An 18847-nucleotide genomic window follows, 5' to 3' on the forward strand; every position below is an offset into this window, starting at 1 on the left:
CCGTGTTTTCACCGGACCACACTCGCTGTACTGTTCTGCAGGAGCCGTCTTGAAATTCTTAATTTCTGAACAGAGGGCTTTCATTTTAATTTTGTACTGGGTCACCAAATTATGTAGTGGACCCTGTCCACAACTGTGGGAATTCAATTTATATACCCATTCAGCAAACAGTCACGTCTACAGGGTAGACTGACTACATTGTTACAAAATTAACCACATTTTTATTGTTTTCCTAACAGGTGGAAGAATCATCTCCACAAGTGTCTTCCAAGCTTCAGAACTTGAGACTAAATAGTTTGACCCCCAGGCAACTTTTCAAACCCCCAAGTAATCAAGAAACTTAATTTTCCTTCCGATTATTCAAAATAATTGTCTATTTTTTCATTCAATGATAAGCGAACATCATAACTTCAAAGTATCAGGGTCTAAGAGGATGTCTGTAACTGGAGTTTTATTTTAAGGTGTTTGTATTATGGATGTTTTAAACTCATATGATCAAAGAAAACCTTACGGATTTCAATGTCTGTCATGAGAACAGGTAGCACTGGACATAAATGAGAGAAAAGTGTCATATCTGTACTTTATATCTTTATAAAGTTTTATTTTTAGGGTAATGCCTTATTAACTTCCGTGATCACTGAGTGATCTTCGCCAAAGGGGTGAAGCTATGGCAGTGAGAAACTAACTGCATCTCTTACTGACACCAGTGCTGGGGCGTCATTGTCTTCTGCGAAGGGATCGCCCCCGAGGCTGCCACTGCTCCCTCGATACTGCCAGGCTCTACCTCATCTGGGGCTTTTCCCAGAGACTCCTGAGTCAGGAGCACAGCATTTTCTGTTTTCTGAACTTGAGATGTAATCGACATGTCACATTGTCTGAGTTGCAGGAGTATGAAACTTACATCTCGAATTATGTTACCACTGTCGCATTAGCTTGTTAACACCTCCATCACGTCACATGATTGTCGGGGGGGGGGTGCACAGTGCTTTGAAGATACTCTATTTTGGAAAAGTTTTTTCTCAGAGTGACTTCTATTTTTTTAAAGTTTTACTTACTGTTAAATGGTAGACAAAATAGTTAAGAGGGAAGATTTACCCGATACTCCAATGTTTTAAAAATAGCACTATGGAGAGAGAATTCACATACAATTCACCCATTTACACAGCTGAGTAGTTTTTAGTGTATTCATAGTTGTAATACCAATACCACAATCAATTTTAGAAAATATTTATATGATCGCCCAAAGAACTGTTTCACCTTTCAGCTCTAATACCCTCCTCCCCTCTAGCCCTGGGCAACTGGTAATCTTTGTCTCTGCAATATGCCCTTTATTAGGACGTCTTTGATTTAGCATGATATTTTCAGATTTCATCCATGTTGTAGCGTGTATCTACTAGTGCATCTCTCTTTAAAAAAAAAAAGATTAAAAGCAATCACGTGCAATAGAGCTAGCATTGTTTCTTTTACTGGGTAGATGTCTTGGATAATCCATTCAAGGAAGATCACTCAGTCCACCTTGATGAAGCCGGTGCCCTCTGTGTACTGACGGAAAAACTGGCCGCATAGATTGAGGTGGTATTTCTATATCAGACCGTGTGCGTTTGAGCTGATGTGACAAGATCAGGAACCCGGCTGAGTTTTTGCAGGTGGCCCACCTTGCTTTCAGTGGTTCCTCGAAGCAAAGGGCCTTTATCTATTTTTCTTTCCAAATAATGTTTTGTTGCAAGGATATGGCACATGGAATTTATCCATTCATCAGCTAATGGACATGTGGGGTATTTCCACTTTTTAGATATTACAGCCGATGCTGCTGTGAGCTTCTGCGTGTAAGTTTTTGTGTGAACATTTATTTTCATTTCTTTAAGGTAGAGATAGACCTGGGAGTGGAGTTGCTGGGTCACATTATGACTCTGTTTAAAGCTTCAAGGACCTGACAGGCTGTTTTCCAAGTAGCTGCACCGTTTTATATTTATGCCAGCAGTGTGTGAGGGTTCCCGTTCCTCGTATTTTCTTCGGCACTTGCTGTCGTCTGACCTTCTGATTACAGCCACACAATGGGTATAAATGAAATTTCACTGTGGCTTCCATTTGTATTTGCCTGTGGTAATGATGTGGGCTTTCTTTTCATGTGCTTATCGCCATTCGTGTTCTTTCTCTTAGGAGAAATGTCTATTCAGGTCTTTTGCCAATTTATAAATTGGGTTATTTTTCTTTTTATTATTGAGATAGGAGTTCATATATTCTGCAAAGAAGTCTTTTATTAGAAACACTAGTTGCAAAATTTTGTTTTTGCATTTTGTGGATTTGCAAAATCCACAAATTTTCACTTTCGCAAATTTTTCTATCTTCAACTAGAGAACATTTTACTTCTTCCTTTCATATCTGAGTGCTATTTATTTCCTTTTCTTGCCTTACTGCCCTGGCTAGAACTCTAGAAACTGTTACATAGAAGTGGTGAGGATGGGCATCCTAGTGTTATTCCTGTGAGTTTTCAGGGTCTGCAAGGCCATCTGCAGACACGTGTTGGGACCGCAGGTGCAGTCTGTGCACAGTTTGTGTGAACTTAGTTCCTAGAATACACGTGGTGTTCCCTGAGGGCAGACGTGTCACCTAAAACAAATGTGCCATTAGTCTGGGGTGTGTTCCTGTCTGCAGGCTGTTTCAGCACTTTAACATGTTTCACATCTTGTCCTCACAACAGACCTGGAGTGCGGATGCGACCTTCAGTGTTACAGGTGGGAAACAGACTCCCGGTCAGTCTCATACCACCAGTGAGCTAGAATTCAAACCCAGGTCTGCTTTCGAAACCTATGCTCTTCCCACTCTTCCATGCTGCTTTGCAAGGTTATGGCAAAACCTTCCCCCCTTTAAAAAATTATGTGGCAATTAACATTGTGTAGGGCTCAGTCTCTAGAGCATGTAAATTCATTCAAAGTTTCGAAAAAGTGCATGTCATATTTTTTTGGCTTTTTAAAATCACTGTTTATTCCATTTTGGTAGAGGACTTTTTTTTTTCCATACAAATATTTGCAACAATTTTGAATCCCCCCAAACCATACATAGACGATAAATACCATGCTATTAAAGTATTAAATTTGTACAAAAATACTTTACAGTTTAATACTTGTTTGTTACAAATAAAAATACATATTTAAGTGACTCATGATCTTTTTTTTCTTAACGTGATTCTGCTTTATACTTTCTTGCCCTGGCGATCCTGAAATGTGATTGAAATAATATATTTCTTTGCACACAAAGAAAGGTGAACGTTTTCCTTAAACGAAGGACACAGTGTTCAAGTGCTTCATCTAAGCGGTTGGTTGAGTTCCTGACTGAAATGGAAATGTTTGGAAAATAACTGTTTCAATATGGAGGTTCTATAGTCAATATACAGATCTATTTTTTATATTCACCAAATAACAGTTATTAGTGTAACTATTCAAAATATCTGGACAGATGAAAAACAGTTGCTGACAGACATTAACTGCAGCTGTCACAATTTATTGCTTTGAGGGATGGCGATCATTGGCAACGCATTCTGTGGACAATGTATTTACAGTTACGGGAGTGGCGTGGCTCAGGACTAACCGCGGTCCAGTGTCATGTTCAAGTGCAAGTGCTGTACACCCCTCAGTAGAACCAGTTTTTAAAACATGTCGAGCAAGATGAGTTTGATTTGCCTATCATTAAGATAAACCTTTTAATAGACTTAATTCTTAAATTCTTAGTCCTGAATTTTAAAAATAACTAACTCTCAGTGTTACTAAACACTCTAATTCATTATCAGAGGTTTTCAGCTATTAGAAATGTGTCCTTAAAAAAAAAAAAGCAACAGGTCACAAGACATATCCTGTTTGATAATTTGTTGCATAGGGAATAATAGCATACATCTTAGTTAAAATCATTCCTATACTTGGGCAAAACAGTTACCACCACCTATTAGGATCTCCTGCGTGCATCCTTGCTGAAACATTTTAAGATAATTCTATCCCTGTACCCCTTCCCTAGCAGCAGCCAGTCCCAGCAGTTACCCACCTAGTCCCTCCAGCAGAGCCAGCTTTACGAAAAGCCTTGTTGGTCAAGTTCTTACATTAATGACTTCATAGTAAGAAACTGATTTCAAAGTGAATTAAGGAAACTGTCATAGAGAATATTTTTAAACAGACATTTTTTTTCAAAAAGTGATAGGAAGATGAACTTGTACAAAAGTTCCTCCGATGTTCCTTGTGGAGGGGTGGCCTACCTATTTATTTTTTTCTCTGCCATTGGGCTTGGCAGGGAACCGTCTGCCAGACACCATTGTGGTCACCGAAAAAGTAACCTCTTCTACTGGAAAAGGGAAGTGGACATGAGCCGTGAGAGATTTAAAAGACCCCTGTGCTTGCAGTTAATGCCACATGATTATCTGTGCTTCAAATGTCACAGAAATCTTAAAGGGATTTTTTTTTTAGCACCATGTAGATACTGTCTTTTGTCCTGCTTTATAAAAAGCATTGCTATAAGGTGTTAGTGGGTTCTCGGATCTCCAGATTACTACCATGGCTGGGCTGTTGGAAAAAAGCACTGTTCTGTTCACTCCATTCTCCCGGCAGAGTCTGTTCTATAGACTTCTGTGAAGCCAGTGGGTTTCTGCTAATAACCAGGTCCAGCTTATTACCGGATTCTGCGATGAGGGGCACAACGAGGCAGCAGTCAAAGTCTCTCGTTCGGACGTGATTAACCTACGAGGTCAAGAAGAGCCATTTTGCATTATTGTTCTAGCCATAAAGTAACTCTCCAGACCCAGGCTGCCGGTCAGGCGTAACACATTGCCCTGAGGGGACTGAAACCAGCCCCTCTCCAGGGAGGTCCAGCCTTGTGCTGACCATAATGAGCTCACTGGCTTCACAGTCTCTGCTAATACGTTTTAATGCTCCTGAGTGCAGGGGAGAAGGACACATCCCAGCAGCCCCGTGGCAAACAGATTGCCTCGCTCACAGCAGGGGCTCCAAGAGCTGACTCTTGTTTCCAATGTACAGATGAGGAACGCGAGGTGCAGAGCAGTTAAGAGATTTGCCTTCAAGAAGCAGTTGGTAAGTGGTCAAGCTAAGATGGGATCCCAGGCAGTCTGGTTGATTCCAAAGCCTGTGCTCTTGACCATGATGCTGAACTACCCCTCCCAAGTGGCCCGCCCCGTCTTCAGCGTATACACGCACTCATCTGCTATCATCTCTCCTTATTCACAATCAGAAGTTTTCACAGTCGACATGCTGCTTTCATTCCTTGACGTTCCGTTCTCTCCCCTGCGGACCTGACACTCATGTTGCACAAATGACCCCACCGTCCAATACAGGACTCAGGTTTTGGGCTACGAGACCTTGGGCTACAAGACCTTCCTTTTGGCCTTCAGCTTTGGCTGCTCTTAACTCCTATCCCTCCTTAAAACTCTCTCAGCTCCTAGAACACTACTTCGAATTGATCCTGTTATCATTTTAACAGCTTGCTTTCAGTCCTTTGCTGTCTTTATTTCTTTCTGTCCTTTAAATGTTGGTTTTTTTTAGAATTTTATGCTTGGTTCTCCTCTCTTCATGACCGTCAGTCCACCACGAGCAACTTTACCCAAACCCATGCCTGCAGCACCCTAAACCTTTAGCGTTAGCTCTAACATCTCTCCTGAGCACAAAGCCAAGCCGCCTCTCCGAGGGCTCGGCCAGGATGCACTGAAGGTGCTGAAGACTCCGGTGAGATGCGGCGCCTCACCCGTCCCTGCCTAGGCTCCTGTCCTGTAACCTTCCCCTTCTCTGCGTACCCCAGTGCCTCAGTAGTACCACTGTGTTCTTTCTAGATGATGCATGAAGTCATTCTGCTTAAGAAATGAATATGCCTCCAGAATAAAGTTCAAGAGCCTTATCATGACATTTAAAGTTCTCCACAGTCTGAATCCACTCTACTTTTAAGGGCTCAATTTGCACCTAAGTAGGTATAGCTCCAATATAGGGATTAGAAAGACACTCTCAGAGAGTTAGTAACTTGTCCATAGCTATTCAGCAACTGTAAAAGTATCCATGGAAAATAAAAGTGCCCATACATCTAGGACAAGACCAACTGTTCTACTGCCATGGCAAAACTAACCACCAGAATTGGTTTTAAAACCATCTGGTGGACCACTGACCATTTGCTTTGGTGAGCGCACCTCAGAGCAACCTCACGCTGTGAAGGTCAGCTGTCTGGCGGCAGACTCCCGCCAGTGGAACGCAGGTTTAAGACGGCTGCCAATGCTCTCCTCCTCCTGCAACATGTTCTCTTCCTGAGAACCGTACGAGAACTTGCTCTGCTCAGTGAAACCACACCTGACCACAACAGGACTCCATTCAACAAACACGGTTCAGATCTGTGGTTTCAGATACTGTGTCAGTTACCAAGATACCAAGCACTGTACAACGGCCAATGGGAGAATAAGGTGCTGGCCTCATCCTCAGGGAGTGGGTAATCTGCTGAAGAATACGTACAGGGAAATGGGCAATGTCAATGACCGGTAAATTCTACCAAAGGAAAGCTTCTAATCTAGGTTTGAGACAAAGGAGGATGGATGGGCTTTGGTCAAGGAAGACTTAGAAGAGTTAAATTAATTGAATTCCACCTGCAGTCTTACCTGTAAGAGCCTGTCGTAGGGCTTTAAGCCACCAAGGTCTCCTGGTCCGGCTGGGCGAATATTTTTGACATACACTCCTTTCTCCAGCAGGCCGTCTGCTACACTGAACCCAAAGTCCTCCATGTCCGAGCTTTTGTACAAGGTCACCTGGCAAGTGAGAAGGGGACATTTAGCTAGGTTGGAGACTCTGGCCTCTGAATCTTCTTCACGATCTTCTCGATCTTACTTCAATAACATAATGGACTTGTAATATATTAGGCAGCTCCCTCAGCCCTGCAGCCCCAGCCCCCCAAACCCAAGAATATCCTTGGAATTTATAAACTTCCACCCAGAACAGACAAGTAGGAGGAGAAAAGCTGGAGAGTCCTGGTGGGGTTTTGTTGCTGTTGTTTTTAAACTTCTCAGGCATACGAAAGTGAGGCTTTCACTCACTAGCACAAGCTGACTTCTCTGTCCTCCTGGACATCTCAGTGTTGGGAGCAGCTGGGGCAGCCCCTCCACCTGATGGGCACCAGAACCAAGCCAAGGACCCTTCCTTCCTGCCCACCCCTGCCTGGGGCTGTGCTGGGTGCAGAGCTCGGCATTTCCTCTCCCTCGAAGCCCATGGAGCGCCTCATTTTATTTGCTGTGGTACCCTAGTTGGGACTTCAGTAGCATTGGTTAAAAAGAACCGGAAGGTGCTCCCGTAACAAACGCCTTGCCCTGGGTCTGGCCCCAACAGCGCCCTCAGTTCGTGTCCAGGGTCAAGTTGAGCAGCTCACAGCCTTCGACCTTCTCAGCTCTGGGCCACAGCTGGTTCTCTCAGCACCTACGACCAGCTGCCACCAATTAAAGCTTCCCCCAGCGCTCGTTCCTCCGCCTGCCCATCTGCACGAGTCAGTCTGAGGTCCACTCACTCATCAAATCATTCATGCCTTCAGCCAGTGTGGACTGAGTCCCCACCGTGTTCTACGCACAGTTCTGGGTGCGGGGAAGCAGCAGTGAATGAGAGGAGAGCCCGCCTTCCAGAGGCAAACGCATTAACAATGTGTTACGTTCACCGAGCCCAGTGCCGGACACTGCCAGGTGGCACGTTCGGCACTTCACACTCAGTTTTTAATCCTCACCTGAGGATATGCTTATTTTAGAGGGAAAGAGAGGGAGAAAAACTTCGATGTGAGAGAGAAACATTGATCAGCTGCTTCTTGTATGTGCCCATCACCTAGGCATGTGCCTGGACCAGGAATCAAACCCATGACCTTTCGGTTTACAGATGACACTCCAACCAACGGAGCCATGTGGGCCAGGGTGAGCCACACTCATTTAGGGTGCCCGCTGCTTTTTCTAAGATTTGTCAAATGCCCTCCACAAAACCTTATGCATACTTCAAACAGTGATTGGGGCTTATTTTTTATCCTCTGGATTTAGAAGTATACAGTTTATTCTACTTTTACACAAATAGTACACAGACACATTATTGTAAAAAAAAAAATAAATAGTTTAGGGGACTTCCGCCAAGATGGAGGCCTAGTGGAGACGCCGTACCTTCTCACACAACCAAGTTTAGAGACAACTAAATATTAGCAACAGAAAACACAGCCAGCACACAGAAAATTGAACTTTTCGGAAGTCTGATAACAACAAATTCTTCAGCCTGACCTGTAAGAGGGGTGAAATCAGCAGCTGGCAGAGCGGGGTTGCACAGGAAAACTCGGTCAGACGGACTCAGGCCCGCAGAATCCAGGCGCAAGGTTGGACCTGGTGGGCAACCCAGCCAGCGACCACGGGGAAACAGCGAGGGAGCAGGGCTGCGGGTTGACTGTGGTGCACAGATAGACCAGCGAGGGAGTGGGCGATTGGACCGGGACCCAGCGGGCAGCGGAGGGCGCCGCCATTTCCCCGCTCTGACCCCACCTCCACATGCAGCGTCATAACCCAGCGACTCTGAGTGGCCCGGCCCAGGTGAACCACATAAGGCGCTGCTCCTCACCCAGCTGTGAGAAACAGCAGAGGGGCCGCCATTTCCCCGCTCTGACCACGCCCCCACATACAGCGTCACAGCCCAGCGACCTGGGAGTCCAAGGCGCCGCTCCTCACACTTAACAGGCGCAAACAGACCAAAAATGGCTCAAGAAGAACTCAAAGCCCCAGAGCCTATAAATCTAAGCAATGAAGAAATAGCAAAACTCTCAGATGCACAGTTTAAAACACTGGTGGTCAGGATCCTCACAGAACTGGTTGATTATAGCTACAAATTAGAGAAACATATGAAGGCGAAACTAATTGAAATGAATGGAATTGCACAGGAAACCAATAGCGATGAAAAGGAAACTGGGACTCAAATCAATGGAGCGGACCAGCAGAAAGCAACTAATGGCCAAACAGAAAAGAGTGAAGAAGTAAGAATTCAAAAAAATGAGGAGAGTCTTAGGAACCTCCAGGACATCTTTAAACGCTCCAACATCCAAATTATAGGGGTACCATAAAGGGGAAAGGCACAGCCACCAGTGGAAAACTTATTTGAACAAATAATAAAGGAAAATTTCCCCAACCTGGCAAAGGCAATAAATAGACTTCCAGGAAATCCAGGAAGCTCAGAGAGTCCCAAAGAAGTTGGACCCAAGGAGGAACACACCAAGGCACATCATAATTACATTAGCCAAGATTAAAATGAAGGAGAGAATCCTAGAAGCAGCAAGAGCTAAGGGGACAGTCACCTACAAAGGAGTTCCCATCAGACTGTCAGCAGATTTCTCAAAAGAGACCTTACAGGCAAGAAGGGGCTGGAAAGAGGTATTCCAAGTCATGAAATCTAAAGACCTACAACCAAGATTAGTCTATCCAGCAAAACTTTCATTTAGAATGGAAGGACAGATAAAGTGCTTCTCAGATAAGATCAAATTCAAGGAGTTCATCACCACCAAGCCCTTATTATATGAAATGTTAAAGGGACTTACCTAAGAAAAAGAAGTTAAAAAAACATGAACAGTGAAAGGACAGCAAACTCACAGTTATTAACAACCACACCTAAAACAAAAGCAAACTAAAAGGACAGCTAGATAAGGAGTGGAAACATAGAAATGAAGATGTCAAGGCGGGTTAGCAACAGGGGAGTGGGAGGAGGAGAAGGGGGAGAAGGTACAGAAAATAAGTAGCATAGACAGTAGATAGAAAATAGATGGGGGACAAGAATAGTATGGGAAATATAGAATCTAAAGAACTTGAGACATATGGTCATAAACTAAAGGGAGGGTAATGGTGGGGACGGGGAGTAGGGTAAAGGAGAATGAAGGGGGGAATAGAACAACTGTAATGGCATAATCAATAAAAAATTAAATTAAAAAATAAACAAATAGTTTAGAGCTATGCAGGGCAAAATGTGAAGATGAAAACTTTCAGAGCAGGATAATTCTTTTATACCCAGTTATTTTACTTCAGGGAGGTATGGAATGTGGAAGGAAATGAAAGCTGGTCAGCTTGTGGATTTTTTATTTTACTGGACAGACAGACAGACAGACAGGTACATCACCAGGCTGGCTGGGTCAGCACTGGTCACCCCTGAGGCAGCCCCTGTGGTTGCTGCCCTGCTGGAGGTGGGAAAATCCAGTGTCGGGGGGTTTGATAACCTTCCCAAGATCAGAGAGGTACTGCCGGTGCGTCTGTGTCCGTCTGGCTGCCTGTAACCAATACCGCATGTGTCTCAACGAGCCTTGTTTCACAGACGCTAAGGTACTCTCCATTTTCTGTACTTCAAAATCTCTGAAATCAGACTATGTTTTATAATCAGTGGCACTTTAGCGCCCATGAAATCAGGTGTCACCATACAGCACCCGGCCTGTGAGGGGGGCTCTGACCGCAGCAGGACAGCGCTCTGTGAGGGGCGGAGTCTCAGGCCCTGCCCCAGGCCCGCTGAATGGGCGCCTCAGACGGCCAGCGACCTGGGGGCACACGGAGGCTTTCTCTGCACAAAACACCCCAGCCCTGTGCTGCTACGTGTTCTGACAAAGGAAGCCAGGAAACTAATGTTTACGAGACGCCATTCTTTGCAGGCTCATTCCATGACTGTGTGTGAATGTGTGTGTGTGCACATGCATGTACGCTCATGCACACACTCACACTGGCCCCTGCCATGTGCCAGCACTGGTTTAAGGACTGAAGATATAGCAGTGAGAAAATAAAAGACAGCCGTGAATAAAATACAACCTTCATCAGCTTGGAGTCCTGTGAAGACATCTAATTTAATCTTCCTAACAATCCTGCCAGATGAGCAGGAGTCTTGGTTTTAAGTCAGGTAGTAAAGTTTTCATCTGAATGACCAGATTTCTGTGGGAGGATCGATTTTACAGCATTCAGTTAAACGGAAGAGTAAGCCCCATTCTGCCACGGGAGGCACGAGCGTGCCTATGCTCAGGTGCAGTTTAGAAGGTGCAGGCCCGTGAGGGTCAGGCTGTGTAAATGAGGCAGCCTTCTTCCCGCCCGCACCACCCCCACCCACCCTGCAGGAGAGGAGGAGACGCCTTTCTTGGTAACTTGGGCTCAGGTAAAGCAGGGGAGTATGTGGAAAATGCCCCTCTCCAAATCCCTAATCCGGTGCCTGCCACATAGTAGGGTTATTACTTTTGAGTAAATGAAAAGATTGGTTCTGACATGGGTGAGTTTGGAAGCAGTTAGAACTGGCCACCAGACTTCCGCCAAGATGGAGGCATAGGTGGAGACGCCGTGCCTTCTCACACAACCAAGTTTAGAGACAACTAAATATTAGCAACAGAAAACACAGCCAGCACACAGAAAATTGAACTTTTCGGAAGTCTGATAACAACAAATTCTTCAGCCTGACCTGTAAGAGGGGCGAAATCAGCAGCTGGCAGAGCAGGGTTGCACAGGAAAACTCGGTCAGACGGACTCAGGTGTGTGGAATCCAGGCGCAGGGTTGGACCTGGTGGGCAACCCAGCGAGCGACCACGGGGAACCAGCGAGGGAGCAGGGCCGAGATTTGACTGTGGTCGCACATTCGTGTGCAGATAGACCAGCGAGGGAGTGGGCGGTGAGACAGGACAGAGCGGGTCCCAGCAGCGAGCGGCAGCAGAGGGCACTGCCATTTCCCACTCTGACCCCGCCTCCACATGCAGCGTCATAACCCAGCGACTCTGAGTGGCCCAGCCCAGGTGAACCACATGAGGCTCTGCTCCTCACCCAGCTGTGAGAAACAGCAGACGGGGCCGCCATTTCCCCGCTCTGACCACACCCCCACATACAGCCTCACAACCCAGCGACCTGGGAGTCCAAGGCTCCGCTCCTCACACTTAACGGGTGCAAACAGACCAAAAATGGCTCAAGAAGAACTCAAAGCCCCAGAGCCTATAAATCTAAGCAATGAAGAAATAGCAAAACTCTCAGACGCACAGTTTAAAACATTGGTGATCAAGATCCTCACAGAACTGGTTGATTATAGCCACAAATTAGAGAAACATATGAAGGCGAAACTAATTGAAATGAATGGAATTACACAGGAAACCAATAGCGATGAAAAGGAAACTGGGACTCAAATCAATGGAGAGGACCAGAAGAAAGCAACTAATGGCCAAACAGAAAAGAGTGAAGAAGCAAGAATTCAAAAAAATGAGGAGAGACTTAGGAACCTCCAGGACATCTTTTAATGCTCCAACATCCGAATTATAGGGGTACCAGAAGGGGGAAAGGCACAGCCACCAGTGGAAAACTTATTTGAACAAATAATAAAGGAGAATTTCCCCAATCTGGCAAAGGCAATAAATAGACTTCCAGGAAATCCAGGAAGCTCAGAGTCCCAAAGAAGTTGGACCCAAGAAGGAACACACCAAGGCACATCATAATTACATTAGCCAAGATTAAAATGAAGGAGAGAATCCTAGAAGCAGCAAGAGATAAGCGGACAGTCACCTACAAAGGAGTTCCCATCAGACTGTCAGCTGATTTCTCAAAAGAGACCTTACAGGCAAGAAGGGGCTGGAAAGAGGTATTCCAAGTCATGAAATCTAAAGACCTACAACCAAGATTAGTCTATCCAGCAAAGCTTTCATTTAGAATGGAAGGGCAGATAAAGTGCTTCTCAGATAAGATCAAATTCAAGGAGTTCATCACCACCAAGCCCTTATTATATGAAATGTTAAAGGGACTTACCTAAGAAAAAGAAGTTAAAAAAACATGAACAGTGAAAGGACAGCAAACTCACAGTTATTAACAACCACACCTAAAACAAAAGCAAACTAAGAGGACAGCTAGATCAGGAGCAGAACCATAGAAATGAAGATCTCATGGAGGGTTAGCAACAGGGGAGTGGGAGGAGGAGAAGGGGGGAGAAGGTACAGAAAATAAGTAGCATAGATGGTAGGCAGAAAATAGACGGGGGGAGGGCAAGAATAGTATGGGAAATATAGAGTCTAAAGAACTTGAGACACATGGTCATAAACTAAAGGGGGGGTAATGGTGGGGATGGGGGGTAGGGTGGAGGGGAATGAAGGGGGGGGAATAGAACAACTGTAATGGCATAATCAATAAAAAAATTTTAAAAAAAGAACTGGCCACCATATGTTGTGAATGTGTATAAGAGGGATTTAATTTTGAGGTTCAAGCCATCTGCCCACCCCATTCAACCCTTCCTAGGAAGGGCTGGAAATGAGCAAAGCTGCATCCACACCTGCAGTGGGGTGGGTAGGGCTGGTCCCCATGCAGATCCAGTGGCGACACCTTGTGGCCACAAGAGGTGAGAGCACTTCTGACATTGGAGTCGGGCCTGCCCCACCGAAGTGCAGGAGAGGCCCCCTTTTCCCGAGGACAGGAAGAGAGGTGAGATGGAAGGTCTTCCAGCTCGAGATGTTGGACTTCTTGCTAACATGGTCTGTGGGACTTGAGCGAGCAGATTAAAAAGCAAACAGAATGCCGCTGTCTCTACCAGTTTGGGAAGCAGATCACACAGACAGAGAAATGAAAGCTCAGGGAGGGTTAGAAAGTTGCCAGAGCTACACAGATTACAAGAGACAGAGGTGCTTCTGACTGAGGCCTGCAGATCTTCCCATAGCACACTGCCTTAATAAGTACTCATTTCAAAGGAGGATTTTCCTGTCCCTTCATAGTTACAATTTTGCCATGGGCCACAGGACAGGAGAGTTCTGTCCCTCTTTCCTAAGGTGGGCCTGGGATAACAGGGAGGTTCCTCATCGCTCAGTTGGCCAGTGGATCTCGGGCACCTGCCCCACAGCCAGAGCCCGGGAAGGGCAGACAGATGAGTGGCACCAAGTGATGCCAACACTGGTCAGTGGTTACACATCAGACAAAACATTACTGGTGGGTGGTAAGCAGAGAAAGTTAGCAGATGAAGGTCACGCCTGTTGACCGAAAGCCTTTGTTGTCCTGGGCCTTAGACTTGGTGTACGTCTATGGTAAACTCTTCAGAATCAGAGGCTCATGATTTAAATTCAAAAGTAATCTGTTTCTCTAGAAAGATTTCCTGAGGTTAGAAGAGATTGAATTTTAATAGCCAAGTGTATTGTTCTCCTAGAAACAGCACACAACAACAATGAAATTATTTTTAAATGACACAAAGATAAGATTCCAGAAATCAATAATTCACAAAACTGGGCAGCACAGCTGCCTGCTCTCGAAGCAGCAATAATAAATTGTGCCACATGGCTGCTGCCCTCTTGTTCCACTGGAGATTGGTAGCACTTACTTCTGATTTATTTTCTGTCCAAAAATAATTCTAAGGATTCTGAGGTTTGGATCATATATTTGTTTTAAAAAGCTTCTTCTGCACAGAGGCATCCCTGACCAGGCACTTTCCTACGTGAGATTGCTTTTGGTCTCCCAGCAGCTCTGTGCAGCAGAATCACTCCCTTCCTGCCAAGGGGGATGCTGACTCTCAAAGAAGTGGATGGACAGACTTGTCCAGGTAGAATGTATAAGCTCTAGAACTCACTACCAAAATATCTGACCTTGTTAGCTGTATCTGTCATGATTCTTTTTTCCTGGACACAATCTCCTAGCTGGTCGGGCAGCCTTCACCTGTTTCCAACTGCCCCGTCAACTGAAGATGAAAACTGTTTAGAGACAGCTGCATTTCCTGAGCCCTTCGAGGCTTTTCGCAGACGGCCACCGGCAAGCCTGCTCACGGCCCCCACAGCTCTGCGTGGTCCACCTCAGCCCACCTGAATCAAGACTTTTCTTGTAGGGTTTCTATTCTGTGCAGACCAAAGGATGCTTCCAGGGAACCCGGACTAGATTTTTTTCTGTTCTAAAAGGGCCAATGAACATAACAATTGGAATGTAACACTCTGGGAAAGGATACGGCGTTAAAAAGCTCAGTTCCACTTTAACTGTCAGCACAGGCTGTGGTTGCTTCTAACCCTCCTGAGAGCGGAGCTTTGGCGGGAGGGAGAAGGGTTCACTGTGATTCAAGCTGAGCCTTGCTTTATACTGCTGGGCACATGTCTGAACAATGTGCTTGAGGTAAAGATCAGAAACTTAGTGCTTGCGTTTTCAGCTTTGATATGTGTGGAATGCTGCAGGGCCAGTTCGAGGCAGAGCCAATTTCCTCCCTGGATGTTAAGGGCAGTTGTGCCTGCTACCTTCAGCAACTTACTTGGAGTGACAGCCATCCCCAGAAGCAGTCCCTGTTCAGAGGCAGCCTCCCTGTGGCTCAACCTCGTGTCCAGTGGCCTTAAGGACCAACTGACACCTACTTCAGAGATGGCACTGGTTTTCCCATAAACCACCAGGCATGTGGGTTTATTCTTGCAGACGCTGCTTGGGGTAGCCTCTTTCCTTTAACCCTGACAATGCAGTGATGTCAGTTTCGCGAACAATCCCACACTACCTGTGGGGCTGAAAGGAAAAACGAAGTATGGCCCTCCCAGCTGCGTTCTTCCAACACAGGAGAAGCGATGTCAGTTTATGCCACTCCAGCTCACGGCCTGCAAGACGAGCGGGGTCAGAGGAGGCAGCTGCTGCCCTCCTGTCTGGGGAGTCTCCTTGGCAGGGGAGAAGAAGAGACAGCTGCTTCACACGGTGCCCAGGCGTGACAGAGTCAGTTCAAATATGAGCACGTCAGGGGCTGACTTGGCCCTTGGAGAACGTGTCCCAGCTGAGGGAGCTTCAGGGTTTCTCCATTCCTCCAGAGCATCTTCATGGCTATCATTTCACATCAGATCAAAGAGGAAGGAATGAGGTCATTCTCCCAGGTCTTCAGGCAATCAAACCAAGCCACAGGCAGCTGACAGACACCTAGTGATTGTCAGCTCAGTCCCTGGCCCTTCCCATTTGCCCCGGCCACCATCAAGTCAGGCAGCGGTGGCTGCCTCTGTTCCGGCAGCTTTGCTCAGGACCGCCTGCCCGGTACTTGCAGCAGCTGCCCCCTGGCTTTTGCCTCGGCTCTCCGCTGCCAGGTTGGCCCTGGGCTGGCTCTCCTCCAGCTGTTGACCCTTCCCGATTCCCTCTGCAATGTACTGACCTCCATTCCCTGCCGGTATGTGGGTAAAAATGTCCCAATCACCACTCCAACATGTGTGTGTGTAAGGGCAAGAAACATTTCCCACCACCACCAGCTGGGTGTCCTACACTTCAGCTCGATTCTGGCACGATCGACAGGAAGGCAGTATCGGGTCCCACCGGTTCAGGGCTCAGTCTAACAAGACTGCCCCCAACCCCTTCCGAAGCCAATTGCAGGCCTAGGTTATCACCTAGGCTTCTGACCAACTGGCTTAGATCAGAGGTTCCAGCAACCCCCTCCTTGCCAGAGCAGCTCACAGAACTCAGAAAAGCACTTTACTTACTAAAATGCCAGTTTAAAACAACAGGATATAACTCAGGGACAGCCAGCGGGAAGAGATGAAGAGGGCAAGGTCTGGGGAAGGGCCTGGAGCTCCGAGCCCCTGTGGGGGCACCACTCTCCCCTCGTCCCCACCTGCTCGCCAGCACGGAAGTTCTCCAGACTCTCCTTCCAGGCTTCCGTGGACAATGGGGGCTTCACACTGAGGCTGACTGAGCGAATCCCTGGCCATTTGCGATTGAGCTCAACTTCCAAGCCCTCTCCCCTCCCCCTCAGCCTTCGGGACTGTCTGAAGGTCAGTTGTCAGTCACGTAGTCAGTAATAGCATGACAAAAGACACCATTACCCTCTCAACACTTAGGGAATTCCAGTGGTTTTAGGAGCTCTGTGCCAGCAAGGACGAAGACCAAGCATGTATTTTTCATTATGAATCACAACATCCCCAAGGGCTTCTGTGCTCTAGGGGCCACCTGCACCTCTGGGTGGGAGACCTGCCTTCCACCCACCCTCCGGGCTGGTGGGGATTCAGGGCCCGGACCGCTGCCATTCAGGAAGGATGGCAAGTTACAACTGGCCACATGACCACTGCCCAGAGCACGAACCTCCTGATTTCACTTCCACATTCCAGGGGTAGCTGGGGCCAGACAGAGTTCAAACCAGGGAGGAGCTCTGTACCCCACCCCCCAGGGAAGAAGGAGACACGAGCTGGCTGGACGGGATCGGTGTCCTACCCTAGCTCTGCTGGACGATAGGGCAGGACGACTCAGGGGTCGATGTCCAGCAGGCTGCTCTCCAGGGACCCCACAGGCGGGAGACGGGGTGACCCTCAGGGAGCAGCTTGTAAGTGAACATCTTATGAGTGACAGGATTACAACCTGTAAACATATTCGATCACAACAGAGACACATGAAGACATCACAGACGGATAATGGATCCCCGGGCCAGAGGGAGACTTTAGGGACACGATGAAAGTTTCTGGGGAGGAGGGTGGTGGACCCGTGACAAAGCGATGAGCCATGTGATCCGACGGCAAGGCACAGGCACACTAGAACACCGTTCGACGAGCCTGCCTAGGGGTTGTTGGTGTCTGGGGGCCGCAACTCTGACTTACCTGGCCCATTGGTCAGAGCGGAGCTCAGACTCAAATGATAAGATGCAAATTGACTTCTGGCTGGTCAAAATGCAAATGATTTTTTTGACTTAAAAATATATATATATTTTATTGATTATGCCATTACAGTTGTCCCATTTCCCCCTTCATTTCCCTCCACCCTGCACACCCCCTTCCACTCACATTCCCCCACTTTTAGTTCATGTCCATGTGTCATAAGTTCATTAGCTTCTATATTTCCCATACTATTCTTGCCCTCCCCCTGTCTATTTTCTACCTACCATCTATGCTACTTATTCTCTGTACCTTCTCCCCCTTCTCCTCCTCCCACTCCCCTGTTGCTAACCCTCCATGTGATCTTCATTTCTATGGCTCCGCTCCTGATCTAGCTGTCCAATTAGTTTGCTTGTTTTAGGTGTGGTTGTTAATAACTGTAAGTTTGCTGTCCTTTCACTGTTCATATTTTTTATCTTCTTTTTCTTAGATAAGTCTCTTTGACATTTCATATAATAAGGGCTTGGTGATGATGAACTCCTTGAATTTGATCTTATCTGAGAAGCAGTTTATCTGCCCTTCCATTCTAAATGAAAGTTTTGCTGGATAGAGCAATCTTGGGTGTAGGTCTTTGGATTTCATGACTTGGAATACTTCTTTCCAGCCCCTTCTTGTCTGCAAGGTCTCTTTTGAGAAATCAGCTGACAGTCTGATGGGAACTCCTTTGTAGGTGACTGTCCCCTTATCTCTTGCTGCTTCTAGGATTCTCTCCTTCATTTTAATCTTGGCTAATGTAATTAAGATGTGCCTTGGTGTGTTCCTCCTTGGGTCCAACTTCTTTGGGACTCTCTGAGCTTCCTGGATTTTCTAGAAGTCTATTTCCTTTGCCAGATTGGGGAAGTTCTCTTTTATTATTTGTTCAAATAAGGTTTCCACTCGTGACTGTTCCTCTTCCCCTTCTGGTACCCCTATAATTCGGATGTTGAAGCGTTTAAAGATGTCCTGGAGGTTCCCAAGGTTCCTCATTTTTTTTTTGAATTCTTGCTTCTTCATTTGTTTCTGTTTGGTTGTTTCTTTCTTCCTTCTGGTCCACTCCATTGATTTGAATCCCAGTTTTCTTTCAATCACTATTGGGTCCCTGTGCATTTTCCTTCATTCCGCTTAGTGTAGCCTTCATTTTTTCATCTAATTTACAACCAAAATCAACCAGTTCTGTGAGCATCCTGGTCACCAGTGTTTTGAACTGTGCATCTGATAGGCTGGCTATCTCTTGGTTGCTTAAAAGTATTGGCTCTGGGGCTTTGATCTGTTCTGTTAGGTATGAGGGATG

General features: G+C 46.4%; 2 protein-coding genes across 11 annotated transcripts in view; one reads left to right on the plus strand and one right to left on the minus strand.

Annotated features, from left to right (window-relative positions):
• The window catches only part of HELB (DNA helicase B), a 39109-nt gene extending 35950 nt beyond the window's left edge, over window positions 1–3159 (plus strand). For all 4 annotated transcript variants that reach the window (XM_053661609.1, XM_053661610.1, XM_053661613.1 and 1 more), the window contains one exon: window positions 240–3159. In XM_053661609.1, the coding sequence (XP_053517584.1) occupies window positions 240–285 (46 nt within the window). In that variant the 3' untranslated portion in view covers window positions 286–3159. The remainder of the gene's footprint in view (window positions 1–239) is intronic.
• GRIP1 (glutamate receptor interacting protein 1) overlaps window positions 3119–18847 on the minus strand; it is a 661834-nt gene continuing 646105 nt past the window's right edge. For all 7 annotated transcript variants that reach the window (XM_037136010.2, XM_037136013.2, XM_037136011.2 and 4 more), the window contains 2 exons: window positions 6632–6778; window positions 3119–4721 (listed from right to left, as the gene is read on the minus strand). In XM_037136010.2, the coding sequence (XP_036991905.2) occupies window positions 4497–4721; window positions 6632–6778 (372 nt within the window). In that variant the 3' untranslated portion in view covers window positions 3119–4496. The remainder of the gene's footprint in view (window positions 4722–6631; window positions 6779–18847) is intronic.

The sequence above is a fragment of the Artibeus jamaicensis genome, unplaced genomic scaffold (genome assembly GCF_021234435.1).
Source record: "Artibeus jamaicensis isolate MK-2021 breed Jamaican fruit bat unplaced genomic scaffold, CSHL_Jam_final contig_233, whole genome shotgun sequence".
NCBI classification, from domain to species: Eukaryota; Metazoa; Chordata; class Mammalia; order Chiroptera; family Phyllostomidae; genus Artibeus; species Artibeus jamaicensis.